Raw genomic sequence first — 22,131 nt, forward strand, 5'->3', positions numbered from 1 at the left:
TGCGCAGAAAGCACCCCAGGGCCGAGCCTCTCTCCAGGTGCGCTCGCGCTTCCGGCAAGCCTCCCCGTACCGCCTTCCCGGGGCGGAACTCCAAGGCTGACGCATGCGCCCTTCCGCTCTCCTGCTGAGTTCGGAAGGCCCACAAGCTTCAGGTGATCCGCCCCTCCCTCTTAATTCAGCACCAATCGAGTGCTAGTGGGCGTGGCCTATGCGAAAGTGGCCCGCCCATCCATCGCGCAAGACGTGTAAGGATTGGTTGGCGCTGCGGGCGCAGGTGCGCGCTTCCTATTGGGTGTGGGCGGAGCGCGAGCGTCCGGGGCTGCTCAGGGGTTGCAGGTGAGCGCGCGCACGCGCCCAGGCGCTGGCCCGGCCTGGGTTCGCGCGCGCGCGGGCGCGCGGGCGAGTGGGGGGGCGCGCCCGAGGCGGCCGAGAGCGAGGCTGCGGCGGCGCCTGTGGCCTCCGCTCCGCCCTCTCCACCCACCGCGGTCGCCGCCGCCCCCGGGGCCCCGAGAGTAGAAGGGAATCGCGACTCCGCCGGTCGCGCCGCCAGTCCAGTCTGACCGCCGGTCCCGCCGCGGGAGGAGCTGGCCACGCGCAGCGCTGCGCGGACGCCCGGGCCGCGGCCGCCCCTCTGCAGGTGCCGGTGACGAGGCGCCGGGCCCCGGCGCGCCCCGAGCCCGCGCCCGCGCCCCGCGCCCCGCGCTCCGGAGGGGCGGCCCGGCCCCGCGCTCAGCATGAACCGCGGCCACCGGCACGGAGCGAGCAGCGGCTGCCTGGGCACCATGGAGGTGAAGAGCAAGGTGCGCGGCCGGGCGGGCGGGGAGGCCGCGGGGCGCCGCCCGCCGCGGGCCGGGCGGGGCCGGGCTGGGGGTCCCGGGAGGAATTTACCGGATCGGGCGGCGGGGGCGCCTGCCGGGTGACCCCGACCCTCCGCAGCGATCGACCGCGCTCGGGCTTCAGGGGCGGAGCCGGCGCCCAGTGCGCCCGCGGGCGGCGGCACGGAAGCCTGGGGATCTCCCCGCCGGCCGCGGGGCGCCACCCGAGCTCGGCGCTCGGATACAAGTTACCTTTGCCTCCCGCCGGAGCTGCGCCCGGCTCCAACTTCGGGGTGCGCGCCGTCTCCAAGGCGAGCGCGCTCGGCTTACCGTGGGGAGCCGCCGGAGGCCCGCGCGTCCCGCGGCCGGCCGGCCGGGGGGCGATGACTTCGGGGTGCTCGGAGTTCCGGGGCGCGGGGCCGCGCGGGGGTCGGTCCGGGGACGCCTCCCAGCTCTTCCCGAACGTGGTCGCGGCCACGGGAGCGAGGAGCGCTTTCTGCAAGCTTCTCCGGAGTCGAACCGGGTGTGGGGGGCGGTTGCCTTGGCGGGCCCAGGTCCGCCGCTGCGGGGAGACGACGAAGCCTTGCACTGGAGGCTTCTCCCAGTGTAACGCGGAGAGGAGACCTTCCAGAACGGGAATCAGAAGACACTGCCCAGGCCCTGGGAACGTTGAAGATAGACTTGAGAAGGCCGGACCACATGGGAGGAGAAATGTAAAATCGTATCAACTTTAGAAATAATGAGGCTCACTGATGAGAAGTAACTGGGAAGGTGCAGGACGGGACCGAGGAGTGACTGGAGTATCGCCTGGAAAGCTGCCGAGAGCCAGTGGAGAAAATAGTGTTATTGTCTAGGGTTGATAGCAAAGTTCTGTATGTTTCTCTAACCAAGAAGCTGTCATTGCTAAAGGGATTTGTGTGTGTGTGCGTGAGATATTTAAGAACATTGAGCATCAGAAGCAGGGTATGGTGGTGCCCACCTGTAGCCCAGCACCCAGGAGGATTAGGAGACTGGAGGTCAGCCTGAGCCCACCTAGCAAGAAAGACCCTGACTCAAAAGGAGAAAGAAAAAAGTTTGCCTCTGAGGACAGATACTGATGGCAGAAATGGTTCTGCTTAATTAAAACAGAAATGTGCGGAGAACAGTTGAAGACCTGCTGGGCCCTGGGCCCTGCCTGTGTGGGGCAGTGGGTAAGGTGGAAAGTCCAGCCAAGCAACAGGGACCAGGGGTTGCCGTGTTGTGTCCAGCAGTTACACCTTTTCCTGACGTTACTCTGGGTTTGTGGGGGTTGACATATGAAAAGGGGGAAAAAATTGTGATGTTGCATAATCCTAAAACTCCGTGTTTGGTCTCCGTGTTTGGGGAGTGAGTCTTTAGTTTTTTTAATCATAGGAAAAAATTAGTAGGGATTGTAGGTATACTGATAAGTAAAATCATAGGAATTTGTCTCTAGTAGTGAGAAGTGGAGAGGAAGCAGAGACTGGAAATTCAGGCTTTTTTGCCTTCCTCTTCTGCCTGCTGATTTTTGAATGTTTTACATACTTAGGTCTAAGCTACATGCTGTGTTTGATCTGCCACACTGTGCTTCTAGTGACCCATGTTTCCAAGCAAGTGGTCTGAATGTGCATTGGGAGCATGGGGCTCACTTTAGGTAGATAGTGTCCGGGCTGTGTCTGTGGCACTTGAGGTTGTAAACACATGTTGTAGATACATGTGTTTTTTTTAATGGATTAAAGAAAACATGTCGTCTTTTCTTGACATAGGACCTAGCTATGTAGACCGCGCTGGCCTCTTTAACTTGTGATCTTTCTGCCTTGGCCTCTTGAGTCTCAGAATTGCAGGCATGCCATACCACGCCCAGCTTAACATCGATCATCTCAACTATTTGGGCATAAGTTCTTCTCCCATTACCCAGGATCAAATCTAGGGCCAAACACATGCTAGGCAGGTGCTCTACCACTGACTTGTATCCCAGCCCAGGTTTTTGGGAGTATTTCCTTTCTGCTGCTTTAGTGCTTCCAGTTTTGCCAAACTGATCATCATTGTGAAGGGTCTTATCCCAGGCCAGGTATTGCATAGCTTCTTTTAGGATCTTCGTTTCTCTTGTTCTTTTGCATAGGAAACAGTAGTGTCAACTTTGTTATCTTTACATAGGTAAAAATAGTGCAGATAGTAAAAATAATGGGTAATGTAAATATAAGGCTAGTTAAATTTGTGATACCAGCAATCATGTGACTTCTCTGGTGACTGATTTATCTTCCTAATTGTTTCTCCAGAGTTGGAAATATTCTCAGTTAATGTAGAGGTGTCCTTTTAACAACCTTGTACCTGGGCTACGGATGACATAGTAGCTGAGCTCTTGCTTAGCCTATGTGAGACTGGATTTGATTGTAGCACTATGAAAAATAAAGTGACCTTGCAACATTCTTGAAGCCATAAACCTTCTTAACCATTATTCCTAGGAAGACAGAATATTCCAGTTACATTTGCCTTTCTAAAATTTTCTCTTGTAGCCTGATTGGGCGGGGGTGGGTATTCTGCATGCCCAAGACATACAAGACCAGGCAAAAAATTGTAAGTGGTTCACATGGTGGGTGATTACTGATTGAGTCTTAATTTTTTCATTGTCATTTTCTTAATGTGGTAAAAGTTCTCTACTTATTTTGCTGCAAGAAGCGTAACTGTTTCTCTTGCTCTCCCCTCTTGCTGCCAGCGTTTGCAAAAGCACAATCTGTGAAGCCAGTTTCCCATTGTGTATGATGTGTGTGTCCCTCCCTCCTCTATCTGTCTGTCTGTCTCTCTCGGCATGAACTCAGGGCCTGCTCTCTGGACTCCCCTCCCCACAGGGCTGGTGCTGATAGAATTGGAGCTACACCTCCACTTCCTTTTTTTTTTTTTTTTGCTGGCTAATTGGAGATAAGAGTCTCACAGACTTTCCTGTAGCAGCTGGCTTTGAGATCCTGAGATCTCAGCCTCTGAGGAGCTGGGATTCCAGGCGGGAGGAGCGGAGGGGGTGCTTGGTCCCTGTGGTCTGTATGTTCACAGTGAGTGCTTGAGGTGGCTTCCTTGGGCGGCCGCGGGAGGGGTGGGGGAGGGGATGAGTCTGAGCCGGGACTGCTAGTCAGAAACTCGGCCGAGAAACTCTGACTGATAGCATCACCAGGCTAGCTGATAGGAAGGGTGGGCCCCAGTCTTTATTGACTCCCGAATGAGAAGGTGTGACTAGGCTTTCTGAGATCTTTCAGTGTGAGTCACCTGACTTTCTTGACAAATGCTAGTGTTCATATTTCAGGAACGTGTCTCCAGAACTGTTTTAACTATTTGTGTTTAGTGAGTTTTTACTTATATTTGATGTATGTTAGTGAGTGGAGGGGGACTGAACAGGCCCAGTGAAACTCTACAGCCACAGTACCAGCAAAAGGGGGGGGTGGGCAGAGGCAGAGGGAGAGGGAAACTGAGTCCTGGGATCTGTGCAGCCCTGCCCTTGCACAGAGGCTTCTCTGCATGGGCTTCAGGCTGCTCCGGTTAGTGTTACCTGGTGTTAGTTGGGGTTTAGGGGATAATCAAGGTTAGTAGTCAACCTGCTGGGCAAACATTTGCTTAAAACGTTTTGTGGTACCAGTGGCTCATGCCTGTAATCCTAGCTACTTAAGGAGGCTGAGATCGGAGGATCACAGTTCAAAGCCAGCTTGGGCAGGAAAGTCTGTTGTGGGGCTTGAACTCTGGGCCTGGACACTCTACCACTTGAGCCACAGCGACACTTCTGGTTATGGTTAATTGGAGATAAGAGTCTCATGGAGGGGCTGGGAAGGTGCTCAGTGGTAGAGCGCTTGCCTTGCATGCCTGAGGCCCTGGGTTCGATTCCTTAGCACTACATAAGCAAAAAGAAAAAAGCCAGAAGTGGTGCTGTGGCTCAAGTGGTAGAGTGCTAGCCTTGAGCTGAAGAGCTGAGGTACAGCGCCCAGGCCCAGAATTCAGGCCCCATGACCAGACCCCCCCCCCCCCCCCAAAAAAAAAAAAAAAGAGTCTCATGGACTTTCCTGCCCCGGCTGGCTTTGAACTGCGATCCTCAGATCTCAGCCTCCTGAGTAGCTAGGATTACAGGCGTGAGCCCTCGGTGCCTGGCAGCCCTGCTTTATTTGGTTAGTCATGGGACATGAACTCAGACCCCTGAGCTGCCCCTCAGCTCTTCCACTGAGCCATTGGTGCCCAACTGAGCCTTAAAAAAATTTAATTTTCACTAATGGCCTTTTCTGTCCAGGCTGGTCTCAAACCTAGGTTCTCTAGATCTCAGCTAGGATTATACGCATGAGCCACTGGTTCTGGACAAAACACAGAGGACCTGGGTTTTTTGGTTTTGTTTTCCTTGGGTGTCCTGACAGAACCCAGGGCCTGTAACACGGTAGGCAAGCCTCTGCCAGTAGCCGCACCCTGAGTCTTTCGGGTGCTGGTTTTCACAGTGATCCCTAGGGGGCAGTTAAAGTGACCCATGGTTTCCCAAACTTAGGTGAATGGGACACTTGAAGGAGACTGCTTCAGCCTTCTTAAGTTTCCAAACCCAGTGGAGGAAATACCATGCCAGTCCCACAGTGAGGGATAAATCCGTGCTGGTGCTGAAGACAGCCACTTCCTGATCGGCCCTGGGAGAGCTGAGGTGTAGGGCAGGCTGGAGACTGCGCCGTGACCACTGCTGGCTGCGGAGGGCTACCTCCCTATCTGCAGGATTCCCGAAGAGATTATTCTCTTCACCCACTAATTGGGGAGCTAATAAAGCAGAGCTGAGCCTTTTGGGCTCTGGGGTCTAGCCCTGGGCCAAGCACATAAACACTTTTTTTTGTCCATTGTGGGGCTTGAACTCAGCCTCTTTGTGCTCAAGGCTAGTGCTCCACCCCTCGAACCACAGGGACACTTCCGGGGGATTTTTTTTTTTTGAGTGCTTAGTTGGCGATAAGAGTGTCCTAGGGTGGGGCTGGGAAGGTGGCTCAGTGGTAGAGCGCTTGCCTTGCATGCCTGAGGCTCTGGGTTCTATTCCTCAGCACCACGTAAGCAAAAAAGCCAGAAGTGGTGCTGTGGCTCAAGTAGTAGGGCGCTAGCCTTGCACTGAAGAGCTGAGGGACAGCGCCCAGGCCCAGAGTTCAGGCCCCACGACCGACCAAAAAAAAAAAAAAAGAGTGTCCTGGGGACTTTTCTGTCCAGACTGGCTTTGAACTGCGATCCTCAGATCTCAGCCTCCTGAGTAGCTAGGATTACAGGCGTGCTCCTCCAGTGCCCAGGTCAGCACATAAAACACTTATGAATTTCAGGATAGTTGTAGCACACAATGTATTTAGACGCTTATCATTTTGTATTTCCGTGGGGAAAACAGTGCTTATCTCCAGACCTAGGTCTTAGATGATACACCCTGAGTAGCCCCTGCTGCCCAGCGTAGTCTGTTCTGGAAGCCTGTTCTGATTCTTGCCACATCCCATGAGAACATGGGAGAAGAGATGGAAGTGCTCAGGCTCGTGGTCAGACTGAAGACCTGGGCGTCATGTTTCCTCCGCCGTGACCACCGTGGAGAGAATGTTGCTGTCAGCTTAGGCTCCAGTCAGGCTTTGAGCTGAGTCCCTGCAGGACAGGTCCCCGAGGGACCTGGGCTCCCGGGGTCGAGCTGAGCCGGTGCCTGGTCAGATGCCCTTCCCGTGGGAGCCACGGCAGGGCAGAGGGAGACACATTCTCACGCCATTCTGCTTTTTCTTCTCTGGCAGCGGACTTTCTCCTTTTCTTTTGGAGTTTTCAGATGGCTTACTATATTGCCCAGGTTGACCTTGAACTCTCAGCCTCAGCAGCTGGGATAGCTGGCGGGTTGGGTTCCACCACACCCGCCTTTGTTTTTGTTTGACCTGCGTGTTTCCTAGTTGAGTCCCTCTGTTACTTCACGTGCTTGTTGTCTTTGCAGTTTGGTGCTGAGTTCCGGCGCTTCTCCCTGGAAAGGTCAAAGCCAGGGAGATTTGAGGAGTTTTATGGGCTGCTGCAGCACGTCCACAAAATCCCCAACGTCGAGGTCTTGGTGGGCTACGCAGACATCCACGGAGACCTGCTGCCCATCAACAACGACGACAACTACCACAAGGCTGTTTCCACCGCCAATCCGCTGCTCCGCATCTTCATTCAGAAGAAGGGTGAGTACGGCTGAGCGTGCCACTGATCACAGGGTGGAGTTACAAGTAGGAATGGTTTTCTGCACAGAAAGGATGCATAGACTTTGCTGGGAACCTAGTGAACATGCATTCTGCATAAAGCTCTCCACGTTAACAAGGTTTAGTGGCTTTTCCCTTCTTCAGGGGCCCTTTGGCAATGTGTGTAGGTTTGAGGTGGGTTTTGTTTTGTTTTTGCCATACTGGAGTTTGAGCTGAGGGCCTTGTGCTTTTGCAGCTGGTGCTCTACTGCTTGAGACATACCTCTAGCCTTAAAATGTTCTCTTTGTGTGTGTTCGTACTGGGACTTGAACTCAGGGCCTTGGGCTTTTCTTTTGGCCTTTTCCACTCATGGCTGGTGTTCTACCACATGAGTTACATACCGCTCCAGTCCTTAAAACTTTTTCTTAAATTGCAACTATCTGAACTCAGGGCTTCAAACCTGCTTGGTGAGGTGCTCTTGCCGCTGAGCCACAGCTCCAGCCCTGAGGTTTACCTGTTACTTTGGGGATAAGGAAGGTCTTACTTCCTGCCCAGGTGTGAGCCACCCACATGAGGCTTCCTGTGTGCCTAAGGTGACAGATGAGCCACCATGTCCAGCGTTTCCTTGAGTCTTGAACTCTTCTACCCCGATTGGCCTCAAACCACCGTCCTTCCAATGTCAGCCTCCCAAGTAGTTAGGATTACAGATGTGAGCCACTGGCTTCTTTTTGATTTTTGAGACAGGGTCCTGCTGTGTAGGATTCAGGCTGGCCTCACATTTGCAGTTTTCCAATCCCAATCTCTCTAGTTCTGGGATTATAGGTGTGTATCACAACACCTTGTACTTCAGTTTTCTCTTAAACTTTTCCTGTCGGGTGATGGTGGCTCCCATCTGTGATCTAGCTACTCAGGAGGCTGAGAGCTGAGGGTTATTTATGGTTTGAAGCTAGTTGGGGCAGGAAAACTAGTGAGACTCTTATCTCCAGTTAATCACCAAAAAATCAAGAAGTAGAGCTGTGTCTCCTGTGGTAAAGCAGGGTAGTTTTGAGCAGAAAAGCTCAGGGTAGCACTGAGGTTCTGAATTCAAGTCCCACCCCACCCCCAAATTTGTCTTTTTTTTGGTGTTATGACATAATCTTTTTTTTTTTTGTCAGTCGTGGGGCTTGAACTCTGAGCCTGACTGCTGTCCCTGAGCTCTTCAGCTCAAGGCAAGCGCTCTACCGCTTGAGTCACAGCACCACTTCTGGTTTTCTAATGGTTATTGGAGATAAGAATCTCATGGACTTTCCTGCCTGGGCTGGCTTTGAACAGTGATCCTCAGATCTCAGCCTCCTGAGTAGTTAGGATTACAGGTGTGAGCCACCGGCACCCGGCTATCTCTTAAAATTTTTAAATCAACCTTTGAATATTTTGATTGTTTGGAAGTATTTTTTGAGTTGTGTGTGGTGATACATATCCTTAATCCCAGCAGCTAGAACTTTGATGCAAGGAGCTTAAGCAACATAGTGAGACCCTGTCTAAAATAAGCACACGTACACACGCACGCACATAGTACATTGTATGAGCAATGTTTTTTTGTTGTTGTTTGTTTTTGCCTTTTTTTTTTCTTGCTCATCCTGGGGCTTGAACTCAGAGCCTGGGCTCTGTCCCTGAGCCCTCTCTGTGCTCAAGGCTAGAGATCTACCACTTGAGCCACAGTGCCACTTCTGGCTTTTTCCTGTTTATGTGTTACAGAAGAATTGAACCTAGGGCTTCATGCATGCTAGGCAAACACTTTACCACTAAGCCACATTCCCAGCCTTGTTTTGTTTTGTTTTGTTTTGTTTGGCTGGTCGTGGGGCCTGAACTCTGGGCCTGGGCTCTGTCCTTCAGCTCTTCAACTCAAGGTGAACACTCTATCACTTGAGCTACAGCACCACTTCCGACTTTTTTCTTTTTGCTTATGTGGTGCTGAGGAATTGAACCCAGGCTCTGGTGCTGAGGAATTGAACCCAGGCCCATATACACAGAAAGAGTCTAGGGCTGGGAAGGTGGCTCAGTGGTAGAGTGCTTGCCTTGCATACATGAGGCCCTGGGTTCGATTCCTCAGCACTACATAAGCAGAAAAAGCTGAAAGTGGCTTGCTCAAGTGGTAGAGTGCTAGCCTTGAACTGAAGAGCTGAGGGACAGCGCCCAGGTCCAGAGTTCAGGCCCCACGACCGACAAAAAAAAAAAGAAAGAAAAAGCTGGAAGTGGTGCTATGGCTCAAGTGGTAGAATGCTAGCTTTGAGCAAAAAGCAGCTCAGAGACAGAGCCCAAGACCCACAACTGGCAAAAAATAAATAAATAAAAAATAAAAATTAGGGGGCTGGGAAGGTGGCTCAGTGGTAGAGCGCTTGCCTTGCATGCCTGAGGCCCTGGGTTCGATTCCCCAGCACCACATAAGCAAAAAGAAAAAAAAGCCGGAAGTGGCGCTGTGGCTCTAGTGGTAGAGCGCTAGCCTTGAGCTGAAGAGCTGAGGGACAGCACCCAGGCCCAGAGTTCAGGCCCCACGACCGAACCAAAAAAAAAAAAAAAATTAAAAATTAGCCAGGTGCAAGTGGCTCATGCCTATAATCCTAGCTACTCGGGAGGCTGAGATCTGAGGGTCATGGTTCTAAGCCAGCCTGGGCAGGATAGTCTGTGAGACTCTTATCTCCAGTAGACCACCAGAAAACTGAAAGTGGCACTGTGGCTCAAATGGTAAAGTGCTTTCCTTGAGCTGAAGAGCCGAGGGACAGCTCCCAGGCCCAGAGTTCAAGCCCCACAACTGACAATAAGTAAATTGTTAATTATTTAAAAATTAAAAGTTAGCCAGGCACTGGTGGCTCACTCCTGTAATCCTAGCTACCCAGGAGACTGAGATCTGAGGATCACGGGTCAAAGCCAGCCTGGGCAAGAATGTCCGTGAGACTCTTATCTCCAATGAACCACCAGAAAATGGGAAGTGGCGCTGTGGCTCAAGTGGTAGAACGCTCACCTTGAACTGAAGAGCTGAGGGATAGTGCCCAGGCCTAGAGTTCAAGCCCCATGGCCGACAGAAAAAAAAAATTAAAAATTAACAGTTAGCTGGGCGCTGGTGGCTCATGCCTGTAATCCTAGCTACTCAGGAGGCTGAGATCTCAGGATCGCGGTTCAAAGCCAGCCCTGGCAGGAGAGACCTTGAGACTCCTATCTCCAATAAACCACCAGAAAACCGGAAGTGGCGCTGTAGCTCAAGTGGTAGAGCGCTCGCCTTGAGCTGAAGAGCTGAGGGACAGCGCCCAGGCCCAGAGTTCAAGCCCCACGGCCAACCAAAAAAAATAAATAAATAAAATAAAAAATAAATAAAAATTAACAGACACCAGCATGACCAGAAAAATATGGGAGTCTGTTTGCATCTCGCTGGTTCCTGTGATGGCTTCCCACCGCAGCCAGACCTGCGTGTTAGGGACAGCAGCCCTGCCTCCCCGACTCCAGAGGCACCTGTGCCCACAGCCGCTGGCATTCTGTCCCTGGACTGGCAAGCTTGTTGCTGTCTGGCGCAGGCCTGCCTTTTCTTCCCTGAAGAGCATTCCTCCCTGGCTCTGGGCAGGCAGTCCCCTTGCTGTGCCCAGCTGGAGGCCAGGGGTCACCTCCCTGCCCCTGCCAGCTGTACTAGATCCACAGGACTCAGTGAACTGCTGCAGTTCCATTCTGTTTACCACAGCCTGTCAGTGTCTAACTCAGGAGAGACTTACAGTGTGCTGGAGTTGTGTTGACACTTTCTTCCCTTTCAAGCAAAGCCAAACATGCTTACATAGAAAGCTGATTTTATGTAAACCTTCCTGAATCAAATAGCATGACATTAAGTCTCGTCCGACTTCATTGCCTGATTACAACACATTATCTGCTGAAACAGTGACTTTAAAAAAATTCCAAAATGACTTTAAAACCATGTAATCTTTTAAAATCTGATATTCCACTAAGTAAAGTTTCTTTGAGTGCAAGCTTATGGTTGAATATGTAATACTTCATAGCACAGACTCCGAGATGGGGTTATTTCAGTTCTTGAAAAGCTTCTTAACAGCCTAGCACGAGTGGCTCATGCCTATGATCCTAGCTGCTCAGGAGGTTGAGAGCCAGGGGTCTGAAACGTTCAGAGCCAGTCCAGGCAGATGAACAGGAGACTTTTTTTTTTTTTTTTTTGTCGGCCGTGGGGCTTGAACTCTGGGCCTGGGCGCTGTCCCTCAGCTCTTCAGCTCAAGGCGAGTGCTCTACCACTGGAGCCACAGCACCACTTCCAGCTTTTTCTGCTTATGTGGTGCTGAGGAATTGAGCCCAGGGCCTCATGCATGCAAGGCAAGCGCTCTCCCAGTGAGCCACCTTCCCAGCCCTGCATCCTATTTTCTTAGGCTGTAATCGAGGAAGCAAAAACAAAGCAAAAAGGTTTTGTATGGCGGATCCTCAGCTCCTTTGCTGGCCCCGCCTGGAGCCCTGGGCTGTCCTGGTTGATTGGGGAGACGGACAAAAGGAGGGTCACAAAGTCCCGTCTCTTCTGGTTTAGGTGGCACCAGAGCACTAAGCAGTTAGTGAGAAGAGAGAACACTTCCATGTTGTACCTTTACAGTGACACACTGCTCCCATAAGGTTGGGACTGAGCCGGTGCCACAGGTGGCCTTTTAGCTGGCTGTGCCCACAGGAGCTTAGACATCTCCCTCCCCAAGATCGAATTAGGAGCCATACCTCAGTTTCTCTGTGCCGGTACCGGGGCTTGAACTCAGGGCCTGGGCACTGTCCCTTAGCTGCACTCTACCCCTTGAGTCACATCGCCATCCCTGCTGCTCTTTGCAAAATATGTTTGTATCATGGCTTTATTCAGAGGAGATGAAGAGAAACTAGAAGGTTAAGCTTGGGCTCACTCAGGATCTTGAATAAGAAATTATGGGGCTGGATACCAGTGGCTCACACTTGTTATCCTAGCTACTCAGGAGGCTGAGATCTGAGGATCGCGATTCAAAGCCAGCCCGAGCAGGAAAGGCCATGAAACTCTTATCTCCAATGAACCACCAAAAAACTGGAAGTGGCACTGTGGCTCAAGTGGTAGAGTGCTGTCCTTGAACTGAAGAGCTGAGGGACAGAGCTCAGGCCCAGAGTTCAAGCCCCTTGAATGACAAAAAGAAAAAGAAAGAACTTGTGGAGTCACGTCTCAGACATGACCGTAATGGCTTGGGTGTAAACCTGGATGTCTTATCATAGGCCCTTACCCTGCCTGCTTTCAGCTCCCCAAGCCTGCCAGAACTGTGCTCTTAATTACCCTCCCCAGCCCCTCCCCAGGGGGGGGGGCCTCCTGCAGAGCCTCCGTCCTGTCCTTTCCAGCTTCCGGGTGTGGAGGGATACTCTATGGGGGGAAAAACCAGATGAGATTACCTTCCCTCTTCCCGGTTTTCTTCCCCCACCTGGGGCTGAGAGCGCAAACCTTGTCACTCGCCTGGAGGCCTGGTGTCTGCTTTTTACCCTTCTGTCTCTCCCCACCCCTCCATTGGACTTCCCTATGGGTCGTACCCTGAGCCTGGAACCTTCCTCCTCTTCCTGGTTACCTCACTTCCCCAGGAAAGTCCTGCATCACCCTGCCACCAGCCAGGCTGGGTCCCCCGGCTGCCCCTGCCCCCGCCCCTTTCGGTTCCATTGCTCCTGACGGACGTTTGCTGCTGTCTTCTGGGGCAGCACCACCCAGTGCAGGGCCTGGCCTGGCGCGGTTGGCTGAATATTTGGTGATTGGTATGTTTCTGTACTGCGAAATGAAGAGTGTGCAACATCTGCATGCTGCTCGTAGTGGCGTCCAGCCCTTTCAGGGACTGCCAGGCCTCGCACTGGATCAGAGCAGGGTCAGTGAACTCAGGCTGCTGGCCGGTCTTGTCGAGTTTCTTGGGGAACACATCCCTGACGGCTCCTCTGTGTGTTGTTATGGCCACTTGTGCAAGAGGAACCCACCAGCCCCCAGTACGGGAGACACACACTGTGCGGCTTTTTCTTTTGAGATAGAGTCTTGCCGTGAGGCTCAGGCATGCCATGCCTCAAATTCCCCAGTGCAGGGATTACAGGCATGCCCAGCACTGTCTGGATTTGCTGGAACTGGAGCCAGCCATTTTTGTTTTTTGTTTTTTTTTCTTGCCAGTCCTGGGGCTTGAACTCAGGGCCTGGGCACTGTTCCTGAGCTTCTTTTGCTCAGGCTAGTACTCTACCACTTGAACTACAGTGCCACTTCTGGCTTTTTCTGTGTATGTGGTACTGAGGAATCAAACCCAAGCCTTCATGCATGCAAGGCAAGCACTCTACCACTGAGCCATATTTTCAGCCCTAAGCCTTTTTTCTTTTTTTCCCCTTTTAGTGGCAGGGCTTGAACTCAGGGCCTGGGCTCTGTCCCTAGGCTAATCTTTAGCTCAAGGCTAGGACTCTACCACTTTGAGCCACAGCTATACTTCCGGCTTTCTGGTGGTTAATTGGAGAGAAGTGTCATGGGTTTTTCTGCCTTGGCTGGCTTTGAACCATGATCCTCAGATCTCAGCCTCCTGAATAGCTAGGATGACAGACATGAGCCACCAGCACCGGCTTTCATTTCTTGAATCTGTGTGCTGCTCACAAGTCCCTCAGCCTGTGCACCTGCGTGGTTGGAGTCTGCAAATTGCTGAGGATGGGAGAGGCAGGCTTTTCGAGGTCACATTAAAGAGGCAGAGGCCCTGGTGGCTAGGTGGAGTGTGGGATGAAGGAAGACTGTTGGCGGATCCTTGCTTAGAGCCGGGCTGGGGGCCAGGAGGTGTGCTGTCTCCTCCCTGTTGAGTAATCCTCCCGTGCTGGGCAGAAGGTTCGCTGTGAGTCAGGTGTGCTGCTGTGAGTCAGGCGCGGACTTCTCCCACCCTGGGTCCACGCCGAGGGACACCAGCCCCGGCCCGTGGACATTCACCTTTACACTTCACACCAACACCCTGCACGCTGGCTTCCCGCCAGCACAGCCCTTTCCCAGTGGCTGGAAACTGATTAGCTAGATGGACGCACAAAGGTGCCTTTGTCCTGGGGCGCATTGCTTCTGAGAACTCGGTGGCGAGCGTTCACACGGAGTCTGCATGCCATGCCAAATTATGCAGATTTGGAGTTTCTTGGTCAGGTTTCCCATGGGGAGATGCGTGGGCAGCTGATGTGGGTCCCAGTGTGTAGGGTCTGGAATTTCCCTTGTTCATGCTGCGTAGCCTCTGGTTATTGCTTGTTGTCAAATAAAACTGCACGGCAGAAAACACACCCAGTTTCTGACAACGTTTTGCACAAAAAAAGATTCTTGCATCAATGGTTTTATTTCCAACAGTGTGTGTGTGTGTGTGTGTGTGTGTGTGTGTGTGTGTGTGTGCGCGCCTGCCTGTGCATGCGTGCCAGCAGTGGGGTTTTAACTCACAGCCTTGCACTCTTGGCTTGGCTTCTTTTGCTCAAGGATGGTGCTCTACCACTTGAGCCATAGCTCCACTTCTAGCTGGCTTTGAACCATGATCCTCGGATTTCAGACTCCTGAGTAGCTAGGATTACAGGGGTGAACTACTTGGCTTCAAAACTATATTATAAACCTGTAATCTTAGCTACCCAGGAGGCTGAGATCTGAGGATTGCGGTTCAAAGCCAGCCTGGGCAGGAAAGTCTGTGAGACTTTTATCTCCAAGAAACTACTCAGGAAATGCCGGGAATGGTGCTGTGGCTCAAGGGGTAGAGCACTAGCCTTGAGCACAGAGAGGCTCAGGGACAGAGCCAGGCCCTGAGTTCAAGTCCCAGGCCAGGCCGAAAACAACAACAACCATATATATATATACATATTTTTTTTCTTTTTTTTTTGTGCCAGTCCTGGGGCTTGAGCTCTGGGCCCAGGCACTGTCCCTGAGCTTCTTTTGCTCAAGGAGAGCACTCTACCACTTGAGCCACAGCACCACGTCCGGCTTTTTTGTGTAGGCGGTACTGAGGAATCGAACCCAGGGCTTCGTGCGTGCTAGGCAAGCGCTCTACAGCCACATTCCCTGTCCATAAGGTATTTTTTTTAGTTGTTGGAAATTTGACTTTTTTACATATTCTTTCTCCAGTTAGTTACGGTTTTGCTTTTTGTTTCTTTGAGTTCTTTCCTCCTTTTGTAACGGGGTGCAGCCTATGTAACCCTGACTGCCATGAAACGCCTGACCCTCCAGCCTCTGCCTCCCCAGCGCTGGAACTGCAGGTGTGTGTCGCCACACCCAGCCCTAAACATCTGATTTCAGCCTTCATGAGTATCCCTTGGTACACACAGTGCAGAGTATTAAGGTGCAAAACTTGGGCCAGAAAGGCAGACTTTCTGGCATGAGGAAAATGGGCCTGGGATTGGGGATGGGTGCCAGAGTCCCTGCTACTCCCTCGTGTCTGCTGTGTATGACAATGTCATTGTCCCTTATTGCTCACACAATGAAGGAAAATTAAAGGCCTTGCACTGAGAAGCCCAGTAAGGGGTGGGGGGTGGCTCCAGATTTGTTTGCAGAAGAGCACGACCCTAAGTACTTGTTGCATGCCCACTCACCCAACATCAGCCCAAGATTGATAGTTCTTTCTTTCTTTTCTTTTCTTTTTTTTTTTTTTTTTTGGTGCTAGTCCTGGGGCTTGAACTCAGGACCTCAGTGCTGGTTCTGAGCTGCGTTGTTTTTTTTTTTTTTTTTTTTTTTCTTAAGGCTAGTGCTCTATTGCTTGAGCTACAGCTCCACTTCTGGCTTTTTGGTGGTTCATTGGAGATAAGAGTCTCATGGATTTGTCTGTCCAGGCTGGCTTCCAACCTCCATCCTCAGATCTGGTAGTAGCTAGGATTACAGGGGTGAGCCACCTGCACTCTGCTTAAAGCAGCTATTATAAAGTGGTGCTCTGGAATCAGTCTGTAGAGGGCAGTGCAGTGGTGTGCTGCACACTTGTGGTCCAAAGACTGGGGAGACTGAGATAGGAGGAGGCTGGAAGCTCACCTGGGCAGCTGGAGAAATCTGAGAGGTCTGCCTCCAGATGTAGTGTGGTTCCATGTTGCTGAGAGAGCGCCCCCTAGTGCTCCTTCCCACCCTTCTGCCTGAGGCTGCTCTCCGTCGGTGTAGCCCCGCTGTGTACCAGCCAGGTACCCCTGCCTCACCTGTCCCCTCCAGCTCCGCGGTGGGCAGACGTGCATTTCATAGCCCTTCTGTAACCGTATTATATTTGACTTTTAAACAGAAGAAGCAGACTACAGTGCCTTTGGCACAGACACACTCATCAAGAAGAAGAGCGCGCTCACCAACGTGCTGCGTCCCGACAACCACAGGAGGAAGCCGCACCTGGTCATCAGCATGCCGCAGGACTTCCGGCCGGTGTCGTCCATCATCGATGTGGACATCCTCCCGGAGACGCACCGCAGGGTGCGCCTCTACAAGTACGGCACCGAGAAGCCGCTGGGCTTCTACATCCGGGACGGCTCGAGCGTCAGGGTCACCCCGCACGGCCTGGAGAAGGTCCCGGGCATCTTCATCTCCCGGCTCGTCCCGGGAGGCCTGGCGCAGAGCACGGGGCTGCTGGCCGTCAACGACGAAGTTCTGGAAGTCAATGGCATCGAGGTGTCGGGGAAGAGTCTTGACCAGGTAACGGACATGATGATTGCGAACAGCCACAACCTCATCATCACCGTGCGGCCGGCCAACCAGAGGAACAACGTGGTCAGGAACAGCCGCACCTCGGGCAGCTCGGGCCAGTCCACGGACACCAGCCTGGGCTACCCACAGCCGGCCGAGCCTCGCTTCGAGCCCGGGGACGAGGACAGCGAGGAGGAGGACATCATCATCGAGGACAACGGGGTCCCCCGGCAGATCCCCAAGGCCACGCCCGACGCCCAGAGCCTGGAGTCCCTGACGCAGATAGAGCTCAGCTTTGAGTCTCCCCACAATGGCTTCATCCCCTCCAGTGCCGGGGCCTTGGTGCCTGCGGCCAGCGGCCCAAGCCCGGAGTTCGAAGCCCGGGCTCCTGGTCAGAAACTCTTGGAGGAGGACGGAACGATCATAACCCTGTGAGCGTGTGGGCGCTCGTGGGTTCGGGCATACCCACCCCGACACCAGGCTGCAGGCTGGGATGGGGAGCAGCCCTGCGGGCTGACAGTGCTACACACGGCGGATTTGTGACCCGGCGCAGGTGCAGTGTAAGGCGCAGCCACTGCTGGTGAAATCGCGTGCTTCGCTTCTTCTGTGTGCTGACCGGAGGCTGGGCACACGGCCGGCGGCCGCCTGGCCTCTTAACTGCTTAACGCCCCAGGACACACGAGGGCCCCGAGCTCTGCCCCGGGAGCCTCAGCCCTGTGTTGTTCCTAGTACTGTGTTGTGGTTTTTTTGGCTTTTTTGTTTTAATTAGTAGTCCGGTAGTGTTAAGTGTAACATTCCTTTTTCAAATGCATTGCTCTCCACTTTGCAAGAAGTCCCATCAGTGGGCTGTGGGAGTCCCCCCCCCCCCCCGCGTGGCTGGGCTGTGGCACGGGCGGTCCCTCCTGTCTGCCCACTCAGCTCCAGGCTGGTTCCCTGGGGGCCTGGTGCGGGTCTCCCCGCGGGCTCCTGCCAAGAGCCCCGGCTGCTGTTCTGTGCTGTGCGTGGCTCTGTCAACCTGTTTTCGTGGTCCCAGGAATCACTGGACTCAAACACCTCGCAGGATACACTTGTGCACTTTTATCCAAAAGCCAGGCTTTCCACCACGTTGGGGGGGGGGGGTTTCCGGGACCACCGCCTCCACTTAGGAAGAACGTGTAGCATTCGCTTCTCACAGCAGCGCGCACTCACGTTGCAGGCTATTTATTTTATGACTTCACGATGGATGCCTCCACTGAGGGCCGGGGCAGACAAAGGGCTCCGCCGCCTGGCTTGCACACCTCCAGCTCCCGTGGCTGCTCAGACCCAGCGTGCCCGGGACTTACGGTATTTATTAATTAATGCTATGCTAGGGCTAGAATGAACGCCGCGGCGGTGTGCCGCGCACCATGAAGGTTCCGATGACTCCGTGTTGAAGGATGATTTCTTTTCTCTGTGGTAACTATGAAGATGACACGCAGATTGCTGGACGCAGCCCCACGCTGCGTGTCCATGGGTCTCCAGCGCAGTCCTCTGGTGGCTGCGTCGCTGAGGGCCCCCCTCGGTCCCCACTTCCCTGTCCCCTCCAGGCCGGGCCCACTCTGTGAGCCCTCAGGGGCCAGAGGAGACGGAGAAGGGACCAGACCTGGTGCCAGGCAAGCAGCTCACAGAAAATACCTGTACACACTACCTCTCTCTCTATCTCTATCTCTCTCTCTCTCTCTCCCTCCCCCTCTCTCTTCCTCCCCCTTCTTGTCTCTCCCTCCCCCCCCCCTTTATTTTAAACAAAGTTTTAACATTAGAACTTTTCTCTTGGGGAAACATACTTCAGGGCTTGACTTTTGTACAGATTTTAAGAGTACAATACAGATTTGTCTTGTGTCTGTTCATAGAAATGTAAATCAAAGCTGCTAGTACTCTTTTAATTCTACATACTATGTGTTCACTAGATCTGTCATCTAAATTATTGGCTCAATGATTAAGCATTATAAAAACCAATAGGTCTCTGTTACACAATAAAATATCAGTTCATTGGTCATCAGAATTAGTTGTTTCAAGTGCACCTTACTAACAAAAGTATCAGTTAATCCAGTGTAAAATGTTATAGTTCTAAGTGTCAGGCCTAACTGTGAATTTTGTTCTGAATCCTAAGTAAAATTATAATAATGTTCTCAAGCTATCAACAACATATATGTACTTTTGTGAACTCTGAATTTTCTAATTAAATTTTACATGCTAAACATGATTTTTACATGAATGATACTTTGTTTAAACTATCAAATGTCAGTATTTTACTACAATTTTATTATAAAATGTACATTATCACTAAATGAAGTTTGATTTTAAAAATCAAATTAGCTTTAGTTGTACATTATTTTTTACAAATAAAGGTAGACTTGTGTAAAGGCTCCTTTCTTGTTTGAAGTTGTACGAAAACCATCCACCCAGGACAGCAGGCCGGAAGCCCAGCGTGCGAGCCCGGAGGAGGGCTGCTGCGTTAGATCTGCTTCCCCAGCTTGGTTGTTTCCTCCCTGTAATCCTAGCTACTCAGGAGGCTGAGATCTGAGGATCCCTGTTCAAAGCCAGCCCGAGCAGCTAAGTCCTGTTAATTGGAGACCAAAAAATTAGCCACCAAAAAGTAGAAATAGAGCTGTGGCTCAAGTGGTAAAGCGCTAGGCATGAGCATGGGACAGCACTCAAACCTCAGAACTGATGTGTGTGTACACACACAGAGAGACAAAACTTCTGAGGAAAAAAGTTAGAGTTGATGAAAGCCTCTTGTCTTGCAGCCCAATTCTGTGTCTCTGCTAGCCAGCAGAGAGTCTGAGGAACATGGGGTATGAGTGTGCCCCAGCCTGGTGCTGGGAAAGGCGGCCTGGTCTGGCCATGCACGGCCGGGGGGGAGGGGGAGGGGGCTGGGGAGGCTGTATGCCGTAAGGCCCATCCTGGCCGCCCCCAGCGCCCTGACCTGTACCCACATGCTGGTGCTGTCAGTGACATCCGGAAATGAGTTAGCTGTGCCTCCTGGGACAAGGGCCTGCTGTTTGCTGGATGCCCATCTCTGAGAAGATGATGGAGAAGAAATTTGCTATGTTTAGCCATGATTTTTTTTTTTTTTTGCCAGTCCTGAGCCTTGAACTTGAGGCCTGGGGGCTGCCCCTGAGCTGCTTTTTGCTCAAGGTTACCACGTGAGCCACAGACCCACTTCTGGCTTTTTCTGCTTTTGTGGTCCTGAGGAATTGAACCCAGGGCTTTATGCATGCCAGGCGAGTGCTCTACCACTAAGCCACATTCCCAGCCCCCAATTTTATTTATTTATTTTTGTCGGTTGTGGTTCTTGAACTCTGGGCCTGGGCGCTGTCCCTCAACTCTTCAGCTCAAGGCAAGCGCTCTACCACTTGAGTCACAGCACCACTTCCAGTTTTCTGGTGGTTCATTGGAGATAAAGAGTTTCACAGACTTTCCTGCCCAAGATGGCTTTCAACTATGATCCTCAGATTTCAGCCTCCTGAGTAGCTAGGATGACAGGTGTGAGCCGCTGGCACCCAGCCTGAAAAGTTATGTTAAATACAAAATTTTGCTACAGGAAAGACTAGCACTTTCCTCTCACAAAGTGAGGCTTGCACACCAGGCCTCACACTTACTCGGCAGGCGCTCTACCACTTGAGCCAAGTTGTCATCCCTTTTGCTTTAATTTTGGAGTAGGGTCTGATTCTATTTTTGTTTTGGTCACAGCTGGCCTTGGGCCATCACACCCTATTATTTGAGATGGGGTCTGTGACTTTTCTCCCGTGCTGGCCCTGGATTTCAATCCTCTCAATGTCGACCTCACGAGTAGCTGGGGTTACTGGTGTAAGCCACCATGCCTGGCTGTGCTTAGTGTTTTGTGACAGGGTGATGGTGGCTTCCTTCCCTGCCTTCCACCTTGACAGGCAGGAGGCTGTATCAGGTTTTTTCCAGTCTCCACTGCCGGGTCAGGTATGCAAGAAGAAACTCAATCATTAATGGGATGAATACCTGGGGAGGACGGGGAGGGCGAGGGGGGGAGGCAGGGCCTCTGGAGCAACCTGCCGAGGCCAGCAGCCCAGTCCTTGGCCAACCCAAGAATCATCTGGAATCAGGAAGGGCCCTGGGTAACCCCCAGTTTCGGTCGTGGCTTGAATCGCTGTAGAAGTTGGGAAAGCACGTTGACTCAGCAACACGCTGTCCACACAGGGCGCATGCGCTCACACACCCCACAAAGACCCTGGTGCACACTGGCCTGTCAGGAGGTGACCTGAGTTTCCACGCACGCGTGCATGGCTGTGCCGGGAAATGCTTGAACCAGAGCTACAAACAGATCTCATCCCAAAATGCTATCGTGGAAAGCCGTGGGGTGGCTGGGGAAACATTTTATCCCCAAACACCAGCGATTCCACGGACCCGGCTAGCCCTGCACCCTCTGACACTGGGGAATGAGACGTGGAGGAAGGCAGGGAAAGCAAATTGATTATGAGCTGGGCGATGGTGGGAAGAGGAAAAGCAGCATTTGAACCCAGCTCTGCCTTTTGGTCTAGACAGACACTTGCCTGAGGTTAAGTGGGGAGAACTGGGGGCCGTGTGGAGCTGCACGTGGATGGACCCAGGCACAGGTCTGGATGGGCACACTGGGCAAGCTCTGTCCTTCCCAGAGCCAAGATGGCTGCAGAGTGACTGCAGGAGAAACGGCTCGGGGCAAGGCGCGGGCTGCAGGCAGAGGCCAGGTGTGCAGTTTGCACCTACAAGATGGGAGAACAATTCATTCCTGGACCCTAGTAAGAGCTCAGTGCTTCCCAGAAAAAGCTTTGTGCTGATCCTGGGGCTTGAACTGGTCCTTGAGCTCTTCAGCTCAAGGCTAGTGCTTTACCACCTGAGCCACAGCGCTACTTCTGGTTTTCTGGTGGTTAACTGGAGATCAGAGTCTCATGGACTTTCCTGCCCAGGCTGGCTTTGAACCATGGTCCTCAGATCTCAGCCTCCTGAGAAACTAGGATTATAGGCATGAGCCACTAGCGCCTGGCTCTCTGAGCTTTTTTGCTCAAGGCTAGTGGTCTGTCACTTGAGCTACAGCTCCACTTCCAGCTTTCTCCCTCCTTCCCTCCCTCCCTCCCTCCCCCCTCTTTCTTTCTTTGGAGATCAGAGTCTCATGGACTTTCCTGCTCAGGCTAGCTTTGAACCTCGATCCTCAGATCTCAGCCTCCTGAGTAGCTAGGATTACAGGCGTGAGCCACCGGCGCCCAGTGTGCTGCTGGTTTTGAGCCCACCGTCCACCCCTAGCAGCCACGCACTTGCTCCTTTCCCACACACGCCGCATCCCAGCCTGTGTTGGTGGCACTTTTTGAGGGGAGGGAGGAAGGGTGACAAAGATGGATCACGCTGTGGTGTGGGCCAGCTCCTTCCCGTTCCCCTTTTAGCTGCAGGAAGGCAAATAATGGTTAAGGATGGATGAAATATTTAGCAGCGGCCATGCATAATTTATTTCCCAGTGCTGGCGCATGCCTACTGCAGCCAGAGACGCTGCTGTCAGTCAGGAGTTCCCAGAACAGGA

At 52.6% G+C, this 22,131-nt stretch overlaps 2 protein-coding genes across 3 annotated transcripts in view; one reads left to right on the top strand and one right to left on the bottom strand.

Moving 5' to 3' along the window:
- Positions 1–1,216, bottom strand: part of Ripor3 (RIPOR family member 3) — a 70,797-nt gene extending 69,581 nt beyond the window's left edge. Inside the window, exon 1 of the mRNA XM_069989992.1 lies at positions 1,146–1,216. The gene's annotated coding sequence lies outside the window, so the exon portion shown is untranslated. The remainder of the gene's footprint in view (positions 1–1,145) is intronic.
- Positions 628–18,901, top strand: Pard6b (par-6 family cell polarity regulator beta). 2 transcript variants are annotated; one of them, XM_069990002.1, is made up of 3 exons: positions 628–800; positions 6,754–6,976; positions 16,198–18,901. In XM_069990002.1, the coding sequence occupies exons 1-3, from the start codon at positions 735–737 to the stop codon at positions 17,022–17,024; spliced, it is 1,116 nt and encodes a 371-aa protein (XP_069846103.1). In that variant the 5' UTR covers positions 628–734; the 3' UTR covers positions 17,025–18,901. The 2 variants fall into 2 exon arrangements, with proteins under 2 accessions (XP_069846103.1, XP_069846104.1); XM_069990003.1 differs by lacking the exon at positions 628–800 and adding an exon at positions 1,284–2,005.
- Positions 18,902–22,131: the final 3,230 nt, after the last annotated feature.

Source organism: Dipodomys merriami, unplaced genomic scaffold, assembly GCF_024711535.1.
Source record: "Dipodomys merriami isolate MVZ:Mamm:240054 unplaced genomic scaffold, mDipMer1.0.p SCAF_39, whole genome shotgun sequence".
In the NCBI taxonomy this organism is placed as follows: domain Eukaryota; kingdom Metazoa; phylum Chordata; class Mammalia; order Rodentia; family Heteromyidae; genus Dipodomys; species Dipodomys merriami.